At 46.8% G+C, this 18693-nt stretch overlaps 1 protein-coding gene across 2 annotated transcripts in view; it reads right to left on the reverse strand.

The window, feature by feature from the left end:
* Positions 1–7784: 7784 nt before the first annotated feature.
* Positions 7785–18693, reverse strand: part of SMC1A (structural maintenance of chromosomes 1A) — a 28618-nt gene continuing 17709 nt past the window's right edge. Inside the window, exons 19-25 of one of the 2 annotated variants that reach the window (XM_037153683.2) lie at positions 17782–17892; positions 11186–11342; positions 10403–10557; positions 10127–10278; positions 9049–9118; positions 8665–8775; positions 7785–8252 (exon numbers count right to left, since the gene is read on the reverse strand). In XM_037153683.2, coding sequence (XP_037009578.1) covers positions 8169–8252; positions 8665–8775; positions 9049–9118; positions 10127–10278; positions 10403–10557; positions 11186–11342; positions 17782–17892 — 840 coding nt within the window. In that variant the 3' untranslated portion in view covers positions 7785–8168. Of the gene's footprint in view, positions 8253–8664; positions 8776–9048; positions 9119–10126; positions 10279–10402; positions 10558–11185; positions 11343–17781; positions 17893–18693 lie in introns of those variants that run through there. The other variant, XM_053667483.1, reaches the window with a different exon arrangement.

An 18693-nucleotide genomic window follows, 5' to 3' on the forward strand; every position in this document is an offset into this window, starting at 1 on the left:
GCTCAAACTATGAAACTATGGACAAAACACACACATACATGCAAAAACTTATATCTTTACAACAGAAAAGACCAGACGACAGAAGTTGGGAGGTTGGCAGTGAGGAAGAAGGCAAGAGAAAAAGATATTCTCATCTAACAAAGTTCTGGTCAAGAAATATTGTCTCTGGTTGGTGAAACAAGGAATAAAGGTGTTCAGAAAAGTGTCTAATGGAGAAACCAAATTATATTAGAAGCAGGAAGGACAAGAGTTGAACTCGGTGTAAATAACCTAAAAGCTCATCTGTTGGAGCAGGACAGCAACGAGTAATGCCTGCCATTGATAAAAGACAAATGCCCACATAGCATAATAAATATTTAGATATGGATATAACAATCAGGAAAAAATGGTTACTAGTGGTTAAAAGTGGTAGAGGGTGGGGATGTGAGGCACAGCAGATTCTTGCCTTTCATAATGTCCTTTAGTGCTGATTTGAGTTTATTCATTTGCTTTCTAAGTCATGTATTACTTCAGCTTTTAAAGAAAAATGTATTTAAAATTGATTTTTTTTAAACACTAAATAAACACTCCTGCCCAACACTTTACCCCTCTCCTTAAATTCCCTCGTCCCTACAGACCCAATGGCAGCAGAATATAGAAAACTTTGGGGAACCTTCCATCTCTTTTCCCGCTTCTCCTTCAAATGCAGCTCTTCAAATTCAAGTGCAACGGGAATCTTCGTTAGCCCATTACTTGCCCTATTATACCCACCACCTTGCTGCTTCGCTATCTCCCAGGCCTGAAAAAGCCCTTGCTCCTTATCTCTGCCAGTCAGAATCCTCCGTATTCCTCAAGGCTCAGCTCAAATTCCACTTCCTTTAAAGTCTTCCTTAGTCCTCTGGTAGAACTCCTCCATCTCTCCTCCCAGAGTCCCAAGTCTTCATTCATTCCTTTAATGGTGACACGTTTTTCTTCAAGTACATTATTTAGGTTAGCATTTCCTGTCCCAAACCATCTACAAAAGACCACTCTCGCTGTCACACACCTGCTTCAAACCCCTCTGTGGCTTCCCACTGTCCTAGGGTCAAAACTAAGCTTGACTGTCTAGCTTCCACTACCTCCTGCAAGGTGTGGGACACGTCAGCTCCCTCCCCGCAGCCCCCAATCCATGCACTTTCACACTCTTCACATAACTTCACTCGGGCAGCTCCTCTGTTTAAAATGTTCTTTCACCCTTTCCCACATGGTAAACACCAACTCTTCCTTCAAAGACCAATTCGAGCACCCCCTTCTCTATAAAGGCTTTCCTGAGGGCTTCTTCCGCCCAAGAAGAACCATCTAATGGTCCTATATTCTGTCACTGCCTCCAACTAGACTTCTGTATATCATCTGTCACGTCTGGTGAACTTACCTGCTCACTTACCTGAGTCCTCAATTAGCTGTGAGTTCCTGGAGTTCAGGGAGTATATCTCATCCCCAGAACCTAGTGCAGGGCCTGCCCTGCAGGGGAAGGAACTCAACGTATGCTTGCTGGACCAGTGGATGGAAAAGTGATGACTGAGTGAATACTGTACAGGAAAGAACAAATGAGCAAATGAATAGGTGCTTATAGGAGTGCATGAATGAATTAGTGAATGAATGAGTTTATGCATGAATAAATGAATAAATGATGAGTTGGATAGATGAGTGAAAAAAAGAAGCCAATACGTAAATGAATGAAGAGTGCCTGTGCCTGTGCCAGTGAGGGAATGAGAAGGGAATGAGTGAATTCCCACCTCCGTGTCTTGGTTCAAACCCAGCCAGAAGATTTTCTGTCCTGCTCTCCACCTATCTAAAGTGCCGAGCACCATTTTAACCACTTTTTGATTACAAGGAAGAGACACACTCAGGCTGGAGATGGAAATTTATTGAAGCGTTCACAGTGCAATAAGGAAGTCAAAAACAGCTACCCAGGCAGCCTCACAGAAGAACGGAAACTTGAACATGGTTCATGATCCAAAGCAGCTCTGGAGCCTGGCATATCTTGTCACCCCCTCAGCTGCAGGCATCTGTTGCTCCCTTCTCTAGTGCTTCCCCAAATGGTGACTCAACTTCTTTCTGGCTGTATTTATAGTCCCACTGCCACTGACTACCTTTATTCTGCTCCCCTCCTCACAACTCCAGAGCCTTTGGGGCCTCAGCTTCTAGGTCTCGCCACCTGCAGCTTCCTGGCTTCTGGGGCTTCAGTTCCAAATAGTCCTTCTCCGCTTCCTTGGTAGTTGCTGCCACCTCTTCGATTCCCGTTGCCTTGCTGGCCCATGGTTCCAGCTATGCTGTGGCTCCCACAGCCTCATCACTTCTGTTGCGTCGTGGATCCTGTCTATTGAAGCCCTCTGCTGCTCTATGAACCTCATGGATTCAGGGGTGTTGTCTCACAGTTTCCGTCCTTCATGGCTCCTTTTGCTTCATGGCTTCTGCTACCTTGTGGCCCCACGTTCTCATGATACAAATGTCTCAAGGTTTCTGCAGCTTTCTCGTTTTTGCTGTTTAGTTTCTGGCACCCCACACCCACCACCACTTCTGCTGCATGAAAATCTAATCGTTTCACTTCTGAATGCCTCCCCTTCAGCCTCCCTGTCATTCGCTAAGCCATCCCTATGAGGCGGAGTTCTTACATCAGTCCACCTACTAGGCCGCTGGCCAGCCTGGGGATCAGATGTCCTTGAGTCAGATATTATCCTAACGTAACCATCAGGGGCCAGAGTTGTGAGGCCACGTGGTACAGAGCATGGCAACTCATGATTAAGAAACCCCTTAGAAGGAGCTGTGGGCCGGGCATGTTTGCCGAGGGTTTCCAGAAGGGGGCAGTGCAGTTGGAAAGCTTCTTGTTTGCTCTCTCCAGGGCATGGGCTTTCAAGGCCAGCCTAAGTCTCGCCTTCTCTGTGGCCATCTCTGCCTGTCCTGATCTTCAATGAGGGACATGTGGAAAAGACACCCAGGTCCTAGCTCTGGCTCCAACACTCCCTAGTGGTGGGACCTTGGGGAAGTTCCTTCCCCTCTAAGTACCTCAGTAGGGGGTTGGACAAAGTCTCTAAGTTCCCTTACATGTCTGACATCTGGGCATTGGACTTTAGGTTACTGTGTAAGGGATGTGAGTCTTTACCTGGGGAAGCCCTCAAAAACACCTCTTGATGTGGCTCAGTGGGTTGAGTGCTGACCTGCAAACCAAAGGGGTCACTGGTTCGATTCCCAGTCAGGGCACATGCCTGGGTTGCAGGCCAGGTCCCCAGTAGGGGGCATGTGAGAGGCAAACACACATCGATGTTTCTCTCCCTTTCTTTCTCCCTCCCTCGCCCTCTCTAGAAAAATAAATAAAATCTAAAATAAATAAAATATTTGAAAAGCACCTCTTGAGGTAGGAAAGAGGAGTCAGAGTTCTGGCTTGGAAGAGCCTCACTGTACACAGGAAGTGTTTAGCCAAGATTTATTGAACTGGATGAATGAATCAATGGCTGGGAAGGCGGGGAGACCACACAGCACACAGAGGATGTTTGACTAACTTGGGAGAGGACTTGCAGTTACTGAGGAGTCTGAAAGGAGATTCTGATTCAGATAGATGAGGAAGAATTACTGGGATAGGGTGGGAAGCTTGGCCATTAATGGGTAGCCATTCAATCCTCAGTCACCTCCCACACCCAATAATCAGTCACGAAGTCCGCTTCATCATCGTCCCTTACCCATTCCCACTGTCCTTGCCCTTGAGTAGGCCTCCAGGTATTTTCAATCGCTTCCTAATTTCCCTGTCTCCCTCACAAATGCGGTCACTGATGCATTCGTTCGCTCTAATACTATTTATTACCTGTCTACTCGGAGTCCGGCACTGTAATTTTGCTGGGACTATAACCATAGAAAGATAACCCCGGGCCCACCCTCCTGCTTGCAGCTTTTTCAGAGACAAAATAAGCAAATATGATACACTGTGAGAACGGAACAGGGAAACGACAGGTGTGTAGCATACAGTGTGAGCACCGAACCTGATCCATTCCACACTGGCTGGCCAGAAAGGGGTTGCCAAATTCACATCCGACTGAATCTCCCCCCTGCTTAAATCCACTCCACGGTGTCCTTGGCCCCCACTGCCCTCATGCGCCAATTCTAAGCGGGCTGCACCCTACACTCATGTGCTGACCTTCACAGGTACTCAGGATTGAGGCCCCAGCCCAGAGTTACCGGAACTGAACTTTTAGAAGGTAGGTTCAGGATGCCTGTGTTTCTGGGGTGCAGCCAGTTTGGGAACCACACTGTCCCATGATGTAAAGCTGGACTCTGTAGCCGGGCTCTTACGCTTCAAATCTGGTTCGTGACCTCTCCAGCTTCAATTCCCACTGCTCTTCCCCACCCCAGGAAACCCTACGCTTCAGTATTTCTGAATTGCTTTGCTGTTTGCCTTCGGGTCTTTGTGCATACCATTCCCACTCCCTGGAAATTTTTACCAGTCCCTCAAGATTCAGCTCAGGTCTCACCTCCTAGACTAGACGTCATCCCTGAGCCTCTCCCTAAGTTAGACGTCCCCCCTTTTCCATGCTGCCCTCAGAACACGGGTCACACTGCCACTATATGGTTACTGGTCATTTTCTGCATTGCCTCCCGGACTGGAAAGTGAGCTCCTCCAAGGCAAGATTAAGATTAGGCTCATGTTTGTGTCCTCGGTGTAAAACACCATGATTCTGTGACATGCCCGATTACAAGTAGACACTGTCATGGAAGTATCCCCTTAAAAATTTTTTTTTTATTTATTTTTTTTGGAGAGAGGGGAAGGGGAGAAACATCAATGTGTAGTTGCCTCTCATGCACCCCCTACTGGGGTGCTGGCCCACAACCCAGGTATGTGCCCTGACTGGGAATAGAGCCAGTGACCCTTTGGTTCCCAGGACCATGCTTAATCCACTAAGCTACACCAGCCAGGGTGTGGAAGTACTCAACAACTTAGACCAAGGCTGCAGGGGCCGCAGTGCAAGAGACTCAACCTGGTGTTCTCCAAGGAGCCCTAAGGCTGTGACTGACATTTAGCTTCCTGTTGGAAACACCCTGGTGTCTGCACCCCCCTGAGCGCAGCTTCACTGAGCATGCGTTGTCCTTGATGATGTGAGGCAATCCGCACAATGCGGGGGCACCGGGCCAGCAGCGAAGGCTCAAGTCAAAGTCTAGGCTCTGACACTGAAACACTCAGATGTCGAACAAGTCATCTCCCTCTGACCCTCAGGATTTAGGATCCTTTTAGCATTTGTATTCTTGTGCTCCAGGGCCTTAGCCCATTACCCTTCCCACCCTGTGAGGTAGGGATCAATTGTCTAGAGCAGCGATTCTCAACCAGTGTGCCACAAGAATTTTTAACACATGCAACACCTATTTAACTGACCTCTTTTCCCTTAGACTGTCAAATAAAAAAATTACAACAGCCAACACAATAGCCATCCAGTGTGAATGAACCAAAATTATACCTATTTGTGTCAGATCAGCAAAAAGTGTATTTTTTGGTGTGCTAGAATTGTAGTAACGTGTGCTGTGGGATGAAACAGGTGGAAAATCGATGATCAAGATGATTTCCCACACCCTCCTTAACCAGATTCCCGGGGCGGGACCAGCGCAAGGAGCTCCAAGCCCTTTGGTTGTGGAGGTGCAGAAGGAAACTGCTGCTTTTGATTATAATAAGCCCTCCTGTACTGCTTTCCAACCTCGGTATTGTTGAATGTATTGCTTTGACTTTTAAAAAGAAGCTTCACAAGCGATTCAAGTCCGAGGTAAGGTTGATAACCACCCTCCCCGTGGAGAAACCCCAAGACTGAATCGGAGGGCCCGAATTCAAACCCTCACCGGTATCTGGCAGCCAGGTCACCTGCCCTTCCTGGGCCTCGGTCTCCCCACCCGCATTTGTAAATGGAGGTAATAGCGGTCGCTACCTTCAAAAGCCTGTGCTCACCAAAATGGCTTCAAACATATTTCATCTTTCCTATATATACTGCTGCAAGGTGGGCCTCTATTATCTCCTTTCCTGTGTGAGGAAAATGAGGCGCGCACAGGTGAAATAATGGGCTCAAGGTTCTACAGCCGGGATTTGAACCAGCACAACTCCCAAACTGTGTCTTCCCAGAGATGCCAGCACTCCCCAAACTATGGCCCGCTGGTGACAGAGGTCTTCTTTGATTGAACACAGACAAATTTGTTTTGTTAGTATACCTTTTAATATGTATTTAAAAAAACACCAAGCACATAAAACCTGTGATTTCATGGGCATCACTACTTAGGATGAAACTGATGTCGACGATGATATTAAATCTAAGATAATCTCAAAGAAAATTATTGAGTAAATAGTACAGGAGGGTAATTTGGAAGTATGTATTAAAAACAAAAATATAAATAGCCTATGACTCACTTGATTCAACCCCTGGAATCCACTGTAGGTAAATTCTACACACACACACACACACGCACGATACTCCTATGTAGTATTTTGTAATATCAAAAACAGAAGTCTTACTATCACAAGAGAAATGGGTAAAATTTGATAGAGTCCTATGATCACTATCTATACAGCAATTAGAAAGGATGATCTGAACCTACTTGTGGCATGCAGAGATTTCAAAAATATTAAGCTGAGAAAGCAAACTGCAGAACGTCTCCATAAACTGCAGTAAACACAGTAACATTTCCAATGATCTTATGTATGGGTAGGTCTTCAGGGTCTAGACAGATACACAACAGAACAGCAGTTCAGGTTGGGAGGGGAAATGGTAGTTGAATGAGGCTAGTTTTATTTGTAATCATGTAATCCTTAAAAAAGAGAGTAGATTCATGTATTACTTAACTGGAACTGCTTTAACTTGCCAAAGACACAAACGCAGTTACAGACCAGGACAAGGGGATGATGGCCTGACGGTGTGCGAACCAGAGAACCGCCCCTGCACGGTCCCTGCCAGTAAAGCAGTTCGTTCCCCAAACATCACTTGTGTTTGGATGGGGCACGGCCCAGCCACCCAGTTAACATACACGATTGAAACTGTAGGCTTCCTTAGGCCCTCCACTTACCCAGTAAACCTGATCAGTGCTCTGGAACTTTCCTAGTGACCAGGGCATTTGGCATCTCCCAGATCTGGAGGCGCCTTTTATCCCAAACTGGCATCAGAAACCGCCAGGGCTCCAGGCACAAGAAAACCGCCCTCTGAGGGTTAAGCACCTCATGGATTCCAAGCACGGATAAGGCATCCAGTGAGAAGCTTGACATCATTAAATCCAAAGAGGTAGGTAACTTTGTTAGGTGAGGAAACAGCTACAGAAAGGCCAAATGACTTGCCCAATGTCAAACTAGTAAGGGATAAAATATGGAACTAGAACATATAATTGTCTGTCCCCAGAGCCCGGGCTCTGTTCCTAGTGCCTGACCACATCCTACTGACTCGTCAAGGTCCAGCTCAAATGTGCCGTTCTCCAGGAAGCCTGGAGGTGATCGTCCTCTTCTTGAATTCAAAGTGCCCATACATGATTCAGTTAACCACAGGAACTCATGAACCTACTACATCTCCTTAGGAGGGATCATGTCTGATTCAGCTCTGCACTCCTACCAGAGAGCCTGACAGATAAAGAGTGTTTAGTATGCATCTGATAAACACATGAATAAATGAAAAAGAGAAAATACAAACGAGTGAATGCATGCAATTCCACGTGACTGCCTGACTCCTTCCTATGAGGCACTGAATTATCTATGCCCAGCTGGGAGGTGCAGTCATACTAAGCTCTGTTGGAGTCCAATTTAACCTAGGCTTCTAAAATGAATCTGCAATATCTTTATTATTTTGCAAACATACCCCCCCACACACACACACACTTATCCCCACACACATGCAGAATGCAAGCGGTCTCACAGACCCATGATTATGGATGATGGGAAGGGACGTCTGGGAGCAGGAGAAGTGGGAAGGGGCAGCTGGCCCTGTTCAGCTCAGCAATTCCTTCCAGAGGCCAGGATGCTCCCTGTAGCTCAGTTTTTGCTCCAGACCTAACATCACCTCCGTTCCTCTTTGCGCTGGACAGCAGTGCCTAAATGCCGTGACTATAGCAGACAGACACAGGAGGGAGGGGAAGGCTGGGAGACAAATATCCAGAGACTGGGAGATGGGCAGCTCTGGGATCAACAGGGTGGGAGGGAAGAAGTACTACTGTTCATTGGGGTTGGGGTTGGCATCTGGGTACTTGGTGAGGTCAAAGGTCAGGACTTTGCTGATCACACAGTCTCCTTGCTGAAGGAGGAGGGAGAGAAAGAAACACGAAATTAACAGGGGTCTAGCTTCCCAGAACTGGGGACCTCAAACCCTCCTCCCTACATATCTACCGAAAGCCCAAGCAATGGTTCTCTTTGTGTGTGAGGAGATGTGCTTGGTCCCATGTGCCTTCTCTGCCTGCCTACCTCTGCATGCCCCTCCTTTTCTCTGCCGTGTGGGTGCCTCTGCCTGGCCTTTCTACCTCAACCCAATTGCCAAGGCCCTGCCCAGCTCGGCTGGGTAAGCCTCCAGGGCAAAGGTCCCACAGGCCCAGATGGCGGTTCAGGTGTCTATACTTCCCGGCCCCTGTGCCCTTCCATTTCGGCCTCCCTTCCTGCCCTGGGGAGTCAGGCAGGGAGTGGGGCTGGCTTCTGAGCCAGTCCCGCTCTACCTCAGGGTAGACGCCAATGAGGCTCTCAGCCTTGGTGTAGAATTCCTCTTTGAGAGAGATGACGATGGCCTGGAAGTTGCAGGTCGACTGTTCCTTGATGTAATTGGCCACCTGCGGAAGGGGCCACCAATACTTAGCAGGGCTGAGGACCTAGCACTGTGCCTTGTATTCTCCAGTAAGAGCCAGAGGCAGAAGCTGGAGTATCAGGAGAAGAGATACTGAGAAGAGGCCACCGACTAGCACGGTGTGAATGACCCCGGGCCCAACCTCCCCAGCACAGAGAGCAAGTAGCAGGAACAACTAGGGCACACTCAGCAATGGCTCCCCAAAACCCAGCCCCCACCGAGGGGCCTCCATCCCAGGCCCCGCTTTCCCTGGACCCACCTTGCCAATGTTCGTGTTATCTAGGGCGGCATCGATCTCATCCAAGACGAAGAAGGGGGCTGGCTTGTAGCTGGGAGAGAACCAGAAGGTGAGCTGACACCAAGGGGGTGAGGGTGGGACAGGCCAGCCACCCCTCTGCTTCTTCAGAGACTAAACATCCCAGATCTTAACGTTCCCTGATCCCCTAAAGGCCAAGAGAACCACCGCATCCTCCCTTGCATCCAGCCCTGTGGCTAGGCTCTAGCCATACTGACCAGACGACCTAGAGGCCCGCCCCACCTGTGCCGTGCTGTCACGTCTCCCTGCCTGGACACATGCTGTGCCCTCCGCCTGGACACCCACTCATCTGTCTGGCCAATTCCTACTCATTCTTTACATTTCCTGCCCCAGTGTTACCTAGCCTGCCTGTAACAGCCTTCCCTGGCCACCCACACCCTTCTCCAGATTGGGTTGCTGTCTCTCCTCTGTGCATCCATAGCACACAGGCTCATCTGGTTACAACAATTAGCCGCTGTCTGTTTACACATCTGGCTTCCACTAGACTGCAAAGTCCTTGAGGACAGAGACCATGCCTGAGACATCTGTGTCCCCAATCCCCCCCACGGAGTCTGGTACAGAGCAGCCATCAAGAGACACTCGCTGAAAGACTTTGTACAATCAAGCACTCGGTTGCGGGGGTCAGATTCCGGTACTGAGGAAGGTCAAGCTATGCTACAGTGGTCAAAGCAGGCTTCCTCGAGGAAGAGGAGGAGAATGGGACCTGAAGGGGTGTGGGTAACAGTCAAGCTAGATTTGCATGGAGAGGGCTGATTAGCCCGCGACCGTGTGAGCAACAGCCTGGCGATGGAACTGAATACGTGCAAGGGCCAGTGAGGGCACACTGAGTGTGTGAGGGTGGACGGGGAAGTCAGGTCCAGGAAATGAGGCCACATGTGTTGTAGGCAGGGGAACCGGAATGCAATCCAGATTCCCTCGGAACACCTTTACCCCTCAGATCTCTGCACATCCTTGGGCCCCAGAGCCTCCAGGGGCCTCAGGTCAGTCTCTCCGCCAACTGCCATGGAGGGCCCAGCCTTACCTGTGAATGGCAAAGAGCAGGGCCAGAGCTGCCACCGTTTTCTCTCCCCCTGACAAGTTGTCCATAGGGCGGAACCGTTTGCCAGGGGCCACGCAGTTGTAGTTGATGCCATCCAAATAGGGCTCCTCTGGGTTTTCAGGGCCCAGGAATGCCTAGGGACAAGGCAGATGGGTGAGGGTTGGCGTCTCGGTCTGCATGGGGATGGGGACAGGAGGCATAGATGGGAAGGTGACTGAGGATAATAAGGGCTGGTTGGGTAAGGGGGCTCCAGCCTACCTGGGCACTGCTGTTGCGGGACAGGGCCTTATATATCTCGTCAATGTTGGTGGCCACAGATTCGAAACAAGCATTGAAGCGGTCAAAGCGCTCCTTCTTGATCTGTTCGAATGCCTGCTTGGCCTTCTTGGCTCGCTTTCGGGCCGCCTCAAACTCTGCCACAAGGGAAAGACACGTGACTCCTCAGTGCCCGGGCTCTGCCAAGGCTGAGGAACAAGCTCTGTCTGACAAGGATGACCTGCAAATGACAATCTGTGGAGCAGGAATATCCCAGAGAGGGAGAGATGGACGCCTGGGGAAGAGTCCCAGGAAGACGGTACCTCAACCAGCTGTATCCAGCGGGCTGGCCACCACAGTGCCAAGGAAGAAACACAGCCTCGGAGCCACACGAACGCGATTCTTCCCTGGGCTCTACACAGCCAGCCGGTGAACTGGCTATGTGACCTCAACAGGGGATTCACTCTCTCTGAACCTGAGCAGTTTTCCTTTTCTATAAAACAGGTGTGAAGCCCTGACTGGTGACTCAGTGGGTTGGGCACTGTTCCGCAAACTGAAAGGTCACTGCTTTGATCCCCAGTTGGGGCAACTGATTGATGTTTCTCTCTCACACTGTTGTTTCTCTCCCTCTTTTTCTCCCTTCCCCTCTCTGTAAAAAATAAATAAAATCTTTAAAAAAGCATGTAAAGAACGGGAGCTGCCAGGGTGTGTGCTCGCAACAGGCCCTGGCCATGCCGCCAGCCTCCTGCCTTCATCTTAGGTCCAAGTAAAAGGGCGAAATCCTACCATCTGAGGTCTCCTGGAACTTGTCTCGGACACTTTCCAGCTTTTCCATGGCCTTCATGTTGGGGGCAGCAATCCGCTGCAGCACACTCTGCTGCTCATTTAGTTTCTGCTGCAGTGTATTCATCTCCTGCTTGATCTCCTCCTCAGCCTGGGCATCCTGTAAACCCCAGGCCCAACAACATCAAGACGGGCCAGGTCCCCGAGCCCAGGCCCCCACAGAGATGCTTGACTGCTTGGGGATATGCTCCGGAGGAGAAGGCAGGTTCTTTGGTTCCTCCCATAGTAACCACTCCCATCACCCCTGGAAATTATAGGCTGATGCTGCTTTCTCATCCCTAGCCCTTCCCCCAAGTCCTGTCGACTCCTCCATCTCTCAAGAGCAGCAGCTGGTGGTGCCCCTCTTTGGCTTTCAGCCCAGGCCATGAGCCAGCCCCCTGTCAGGGTGACCTGGAGGTTCCCGCACAGGCTGGCCTGGACTCTATAATAAATAAGGCAACACACGTTTTCTGCCCTGATCGCTACATCTGAGCAAATTCCACTCGAGTCTGGTTTTAGCTTGTATGGATTTCGCCTTTACATTTCATGGATAAGTGCCCTTCTGCAACACTGAGTGAATAAATATTTCCGGAATGCTGTCCGAGTGCCAGGCACTGGGGCCCCATATCCTGTGAGCCATGGTTCCTGTGCTCACAGAGCCTGTGGACTAACAGAGGAATGCAGAGAGGTAAACAAGGAGAACACCATATGGTGACACCAAAACTACACCAAACAGACACGTGGGGTCGGCACACAGGAAGATCACCTAACTCCGACTCTGGGGCTGCATATAGGTGTCTTAGAAAAGTCCTCTCTAGGATACGTTATAAGTGAAACATGAAAGGTATACAACACAATGCTATCTTTTATCTGAGAGAAGAAATATGAATATATTTGCATACAAATATATTCATGTGTTGAAAGTACAAGAGCAAAACGAGAATAATCCAAAAACGAATTAAAATGGTTACCCAAAGAGGAAGGGCGGTGAAGGGCACAGGACAGGAAGCTAACTTCTCTTCATGGACCTTGTGCTATACATTTGGTTTCACAACGATATGAAGACTAAATAATTATAAGACAAAATTGATTCAAAATGTGAAAAACACTGGGTAAAAAAGGTGTTGGGGAATAAGATATTCACAAGATGTTAAAGAATCACCCTAAAGATTACTAACTATTTACAAAGTTGAAAGTGTATGTTTAGTGTTATGAGAGATTTGGCAATTGACACCTTAACTGAGGACCAAACTTAGCATCATAAACATGGGACATCCTAACATTATATGGTTCCTGGCATAATGCAACACAAAGCACAAAGCCTCACCAAGGAAATGTTCTTGCCGAAAAATTACTTAACCCAAATCTGTCAAGTCTCCGGACTAGATCAAACTTCCAACTCACAGGAAAAATAAGTTCAGCAACAATGAAAACAAACCAACATGTCCATCACGTATCCATTCTTCAGGACAACAAACAGGAAAAAAGATAACATATAGACCCTTCAAAAGATCAATGTTATGAAAAAAAAAAAGGGGGGGGGGCAGAATGCTCTATGTTAAAAGAAACTAAAGAGAAATAACAACAAAAAACAATATATGATAGGATCATAGTTGTGCAAGAGAAACATCGATTGGTTGCCTCTCGCATGCCCCCTACTGGAGACCTGGCCTGCAACCCAGGCATGTGCCCTGACTGGGAATCGAATCAGAGACCTTTCAGTTCGCCGGCTGGCACTCAATCCACTGAGCCACACCAGCCAGGGTGAATATGGGCGAGTTATTGAATATGAAATTAGGTGTAATATGGAATTGTGGTTACGGAGGAGAACTCTTGTTCTCAGCATGCTGCAGCACTTAAGAGTGAAGTCTGCAACTTCCTTCATACAGTTCAGCAAAAACAAAACAAGTGTGCTGTATGGAGGGAGGGAATCAAGATGAGAGAGAAAGCAGACTGAAAAAATTTCATTGGTGAACTTACGGTAAAAGGCATATGGATGTTCGCTATACTGCTGCTTCAATTTTTCTATAGGCTTGAACATTTTTAAAGTTAAAGCTGGGAAAAATAAAATATTCAAAAATAGCAATCCCTTAAAAACTGAAAACTAAACAAAGAAACCTGACTATACATGAAATTGGTTAAACACTCATAATTCTTTCAAATTACTTTAAAACACAGAAACACAAGCGAGCATGCTGAATGAGCTATTAGCTTAGCAACAATGAACAGCAAGGAAATCTTAAACAGCATTCGATAATTAAAGTGTTACTAATAGTACTGTATTGTGATTTCCAAACTGTTACAGAAGAGGATAAAGTATGTTACTATGTTAGTGTTGCTAGGAACCAAGATTTTCGGCAAAAATAACTGGAGACTCAAACACAAAATCAATGATGTTGAACTTTGAGAATTACAATTTAAACTGGAAGTATAAATAAAAACTCATGACACATTTTCCTTCAAAATTAAAAAAATGCATTTTGTAGCCCAGTCTACCAAAAAGTTCTAGAAGCACCAAGCAACCCAGCAGTCAGGAGCACTGCAGCGCGCAGATGGCCGTCACTAAGTAATAAGCATTTCCTACTAAGAGAAGTTCGAGCTTTGCAGAGAAATGGCTAACTCCAAGTCTTGGGGTAGAAAATGTAGAAGATGAGCCTGGCAAGACCAGGGAGCAGGGAAGGGAGTATCAAAGACCGAAAGAGTTGTGGCAAAATAATTCCGAAACCAATTGGAATGAGTTCCCACTGGCCAAAGATGTGACAACTTGATCAGTAAGAATAATTACCACCACAGGATACAACACATCAAATGTGTTGCAACTCATTAAAGTTCCTAATGATAAGAAAACAATTCAGTGGACTCTTCTTGAGAATGCCACAGAAATAACCCATTATTTTATAAAATGGTAATGAAGGGCGTATCTCTCTTGCCTCTCCTGTACGAACTGTACTTCAGGGTAATCATCTCATTGATGAGAGGAAATCTCTCTTTATAGTTTTCCAGGTAATAAACAAAGAAGAAATTATTTCTTTTGGCAGCTACATTCTGAAATATTTACAAACAAAATGACACAAGGTCCAGAATGTATCTGTAAATAACCTGGGGTTGAGAAAGAAGGAACAAGGGAATGGATGGGGCGGCATGTGAGATCCGTCTGGCCATGAGCCGGTAACTGCTGAAACTGGCCATGGCGACATGGGACAGCACCGCATCGTTTTACTTATGCACACGAAAATTTCCATAACAAAAATCTGAACTAAGGACAAAAAAAAACCCCAAATCAACTTGAAGTGGCTCCCACTGGTCAAGGATGGGATGATGTGCACCTCCAAAAGGAAAATAACTCCAATAGACTGAAACAGATGCAAATATATTTAAATTCTTGTGTTTATAATAAATACAAATTAAAAACCGCATTGGTAACCTTTAAAGGTTACAATGGCAACCAACAGCAACCGACTCATTCTAAGACCTGGTGAATAAAGGAGAAGAATTAAGTATTTATCCTACATTTTCTATACTAACTGTATTTCAAGGGAATTAAATAGTCGATGTGAGAAAGCTCTTTTTAGACATCCAATTAGTAAGTGAAGGAGGCATGAAAGAATCGGAAAATTAGCATTTTGAAAGCCCGGGGGATCTAAGCAGTGATCAGGAAGAGCTGCTAACCCCAGCCAGGGAAAGGCTAACCGGGAACTTCATGAACACTGAGAGGGCTCACACCACCTGGACCCAGTGATCATGACTGTTTTTCTTTTTTCAAACACACACAAGAAGTGCAGAGAATATAATGAACTCCCCTGACCTATTACCCAGCTTCAGCAATTATCAACTCATGGCAAATACTCTGCCATCTATACCCAATTCTTCTCTATAGTCAATTATTCTAAAACACATCTCAGCTGTGGCTGGTGTGGCTCAGTGGACTGAGCGCTGGCCTGTGAACCAAAGGGCCACTGGTTTGATTCCCAGTCAGGGCACCTGCCTGAGTTGCAGGCCAGGTTCCCCCCAGTAGGGGGCGAGTGAGAGGCAACCACACACTGATGGTTCTCTCCATCTTTTTCCCTCCCTTCCCCTCTCTCTAAAAATAAATAAAATCTTTAAAAAAGTCTCAGACATATCATCTACAAATACTTCAATATTGAAACATCTACAAATACTTCAATATTGAAACATCTACAAATACTTCAATAATGAAATTAGGTGTAATATGGAATTGTAGCTCTGACACCAGGTGTCTGACTCCCAGCATTACTGACGTTTCGGGCCAGATGCCAGCAGTAACCTTTGCTGCAGTTGTGACAAGTACGTGAGACGGGTTATCATCTCCAGACACTACCGAAAGTGTCCTAGGGATGCAAAACCCACCCCACCCCACCCCAATTTTGAACCACTGTTGTAAAAGACAGGACAGTTTAAAATAAAACCCAATACCGCCCTGGCTGGTGTAGCTCAGTGGATTGAGCGCAGGCCTGCGAACCAGAGGATCGCAGTTTCATTCCCAGTCAGGGCACATGCCTGGGTTGCAGGCCAGTTCCCAGCAGGGGATGCACGAGAGGCAACCACACACTGATATTTCTCTCCCTCTCTCTCTTTCCCTTCCCCTCTAAAGATAAATAAAAAAAAATATTTTTAAAAAAAGCCCAATACCATTGACTCACCTAAAAATCTTAGCGATTCCTCAACATCATAAATTATCTAGTCTGTGTTCAAATCATCCTGATTGTTTTATTTTTAAAAAAATTGTAAAGGCTTTTCAAAGCAAGTTCCAAATAAAGTATACACATTGCAACTGGATGATGTATGTCTCTTAAACCTCATTTAACCTAAAAGTTCCCCTTCCTCTCTTTTCTTTGGATTCAAGGGACGGCCACATATTCCAATTGGCTGATTTGTCTCCTATAGTCTATAAAAGTCCTCCCTCTGTATTTTCCTTTCTTCCCATTTATTTATGGAAGAGAACAGATCTTTTGTCCTTTAGTTTCCCAGTCTGGATTTAGCTGAATGCATCCCTGAGCTTTTATTTAACATGTTCCTCTGACACCAGTGTTTCTTATAATGGGTTGATATAAAAGCTTGATCAGATCCTTGAGTTTTTGACAAGTATATTTCACAAGCAATGGTGAGCACTGACCAATTCTGTGACAAAGATGCGACTGGCACTCAGTGTCCACTGACACGATGCGGAAGAAAGTTCACACGTACCCAGCACCGACTAGGGTATATTCTTGTCAAAAATTAAAAACGAACCTGAATCCAATCAAACCCTAGATTTAAGCACCAGTGTACAGGAAATACAGGGGAGGGAAGAACATGTTAAATAACATCATGAGACATAATCAGCCAAATTCGGAATGTAGAAAATTGTGCAGGTCCAATGACCCAGTTTCTTCCCTAAATAGGCAGAAAAAAAATACAAAGGGAAAAGAAAATGTTATAGACCAGAAGAGACCAATTGCAACATATGGACCTCACTTGAATCCTGATTTAAACACAGAAACTGTGCAAAAAAAAAAAAAAAAAAAAAAAAGAGAGAGAGAAGAAAAGAAAAAAGAAAAAGAAAAAAAAGATATTTATGGGACATTCATGGAAAACTAAACATTTACTAAGTATTAGACCATTACAGAGTTGTTAGTAAAATTATTTTTGGCATAATACTGTGGTTACATTTTTAAAAGAGTCCGGCTGTGAATGGAATAATACCTGGAATTTGATTTAAATAAAACAGGCCAATGGGAAGACGGAAGGATATAAAAAACAAGACTGACCATATGTTGCTCATTGCTGCAGCAGGGTGATGGGTATCTGGGGGTTCATTATGGCATTCTCTATTCTTCTGTGTGTATTTGAAAATTTCCATTAAAAGTTTAAAAAAAATCAAGTCCCCCTGACTACCATGATGGACTGGAAAGCATCAGAATCTATTTAGGAGGCTCCTCCATGTGAGAGGTGAAAGTGGCCTATACTAGTGGGACCAGAAAAAAAGAGAATTCAACGGATATTTAGGAGACAAAATGGATAGGGCTTGGTAATTCACTGAATAGGCAGAGTGAGAGAGGGAATCAAGGATGGCGCTCGGATTTCTGGTTTGAAAGTGTGGCTGGTTCTGAGAAGAAGGGGCAGATCTGGGGAAGAGGGCTGGGCTTTGAAGTACCCGTGGGACCTAGCACAGAGATGGCAGCGGAAGGCGGGGGAGTGAAAGAGCAAGCCAGGATGAGAGAAGGCCAAGTGAGAAGGAAAGAATGCCTGGGAATGAGGACTAAGGTCTATCTGTTCGGAAACCTTTCCTCTGTGTGTGAATCAGGCCTAAGAAGCGTCCATGCAAGGAAGGGGAAGACGAGCAGCAGGCGGAACAGGCGCACCTGAGGGCGGGGGAGAAGCTGTGCAGGTATCTGTGTGTGCGTGTAAGGGGACGCCCTGGATCAAAACTCAAGCCTCCCTCTCTTGCCAGCTTGCCCTTCTTTCTGGTCCTGGTCTCCAGACAGCCCTCAGAGGAGATGAGCTGACCCTCTCTCTGGACTGCTGGGAAGACGTCCCCCACCCCCAAAGCCAATCCTCACCTTCAGATCCTCACACAGGTCACCGTAGTCAATCTCGATGAGGGCTTCTCGGGCATAGATACTGGAAGTCCGCTGGGAACCACTCACGGAGTCCTCCCCCTGGGAGCTCCCCTGCAACGGCAACAGGGAGTGGAATGAAGCAGACTGGCAGTGAGAGGGCCCCTCCTGAAGGGGCTGGAGGGTCCTCTGCAGCCTTCAATCACTGAGAAAGCACCTGGGAGCAAGACAACAGCTTTGAGGGCAGAAGATCTGAGTTCAAAATTGGGCTCTATCCCTGCCAAGGGTACGATCCTGGGCGAGTCATGCTGGTGGATGCGAGTTCTCTCTCATCTGTTAACATGGGGCCATGCCTGCCCAGCAGAACTGTGGTTCGAATTAGGGGTAATTATGTCACGTGATACCATGAGGCCTGGTGCATTTCTGGTGTTCAAAATAGTTTGCTGAATTAAACTAAAATGTTCTTTTGGAGACGGGGAGGGAGAAAGACGCATCAAACTGATATACATGTCCAGGTAGAAGACAAGACATATGCAAACCTCCTCTCAGTAAACATTCCCACCTCTTGATAGCAATCTCCATTCCCAATGGATAAAATGCCTTGGCTCCTTTATCAGCTAGTGTCCCTCCCTTTCCTATAACTAAGCTTCATCTTCTCTGCACTGCTGATGCCCCCCTACCCAACCCTCCCCTGGCCAACCTCCCCCACTGCAGCTGAGCTATTATTCCTCAGGTCCTCCAGCTTCCACCTTCCCTTCCTTTTGGCTAATGCCCCTCAATTCCTACCCTACCAATATCTATCACCTGCTGGAGCTAACCTAGCTCAAGTCCTAAGGTTAATGAATGATTACATCTTCTCCTCTCCTACCTACTGCCTACTGCCATCCAGCTCTACCTGCATTGCAGCTTCCCTCT

This window comes from Artibeus jamaicensis, unplaced genomic scaffold (genome assembly GCF_021234435.1).
Source record: "Artibeus jamaicensis isolate MK-2021 breed Jamaican fruit bat unplaced genomic scaffold, CSHL_Jam_final contig_1410, whole genome shotgun sequence".
NCBI classification, from domain to species: Eukaryota; Metazoa; Chordata; class Mammalia; order Chiroptera; family Phyllostomidae; genus Artibeus; species Artibeus jamaicensis.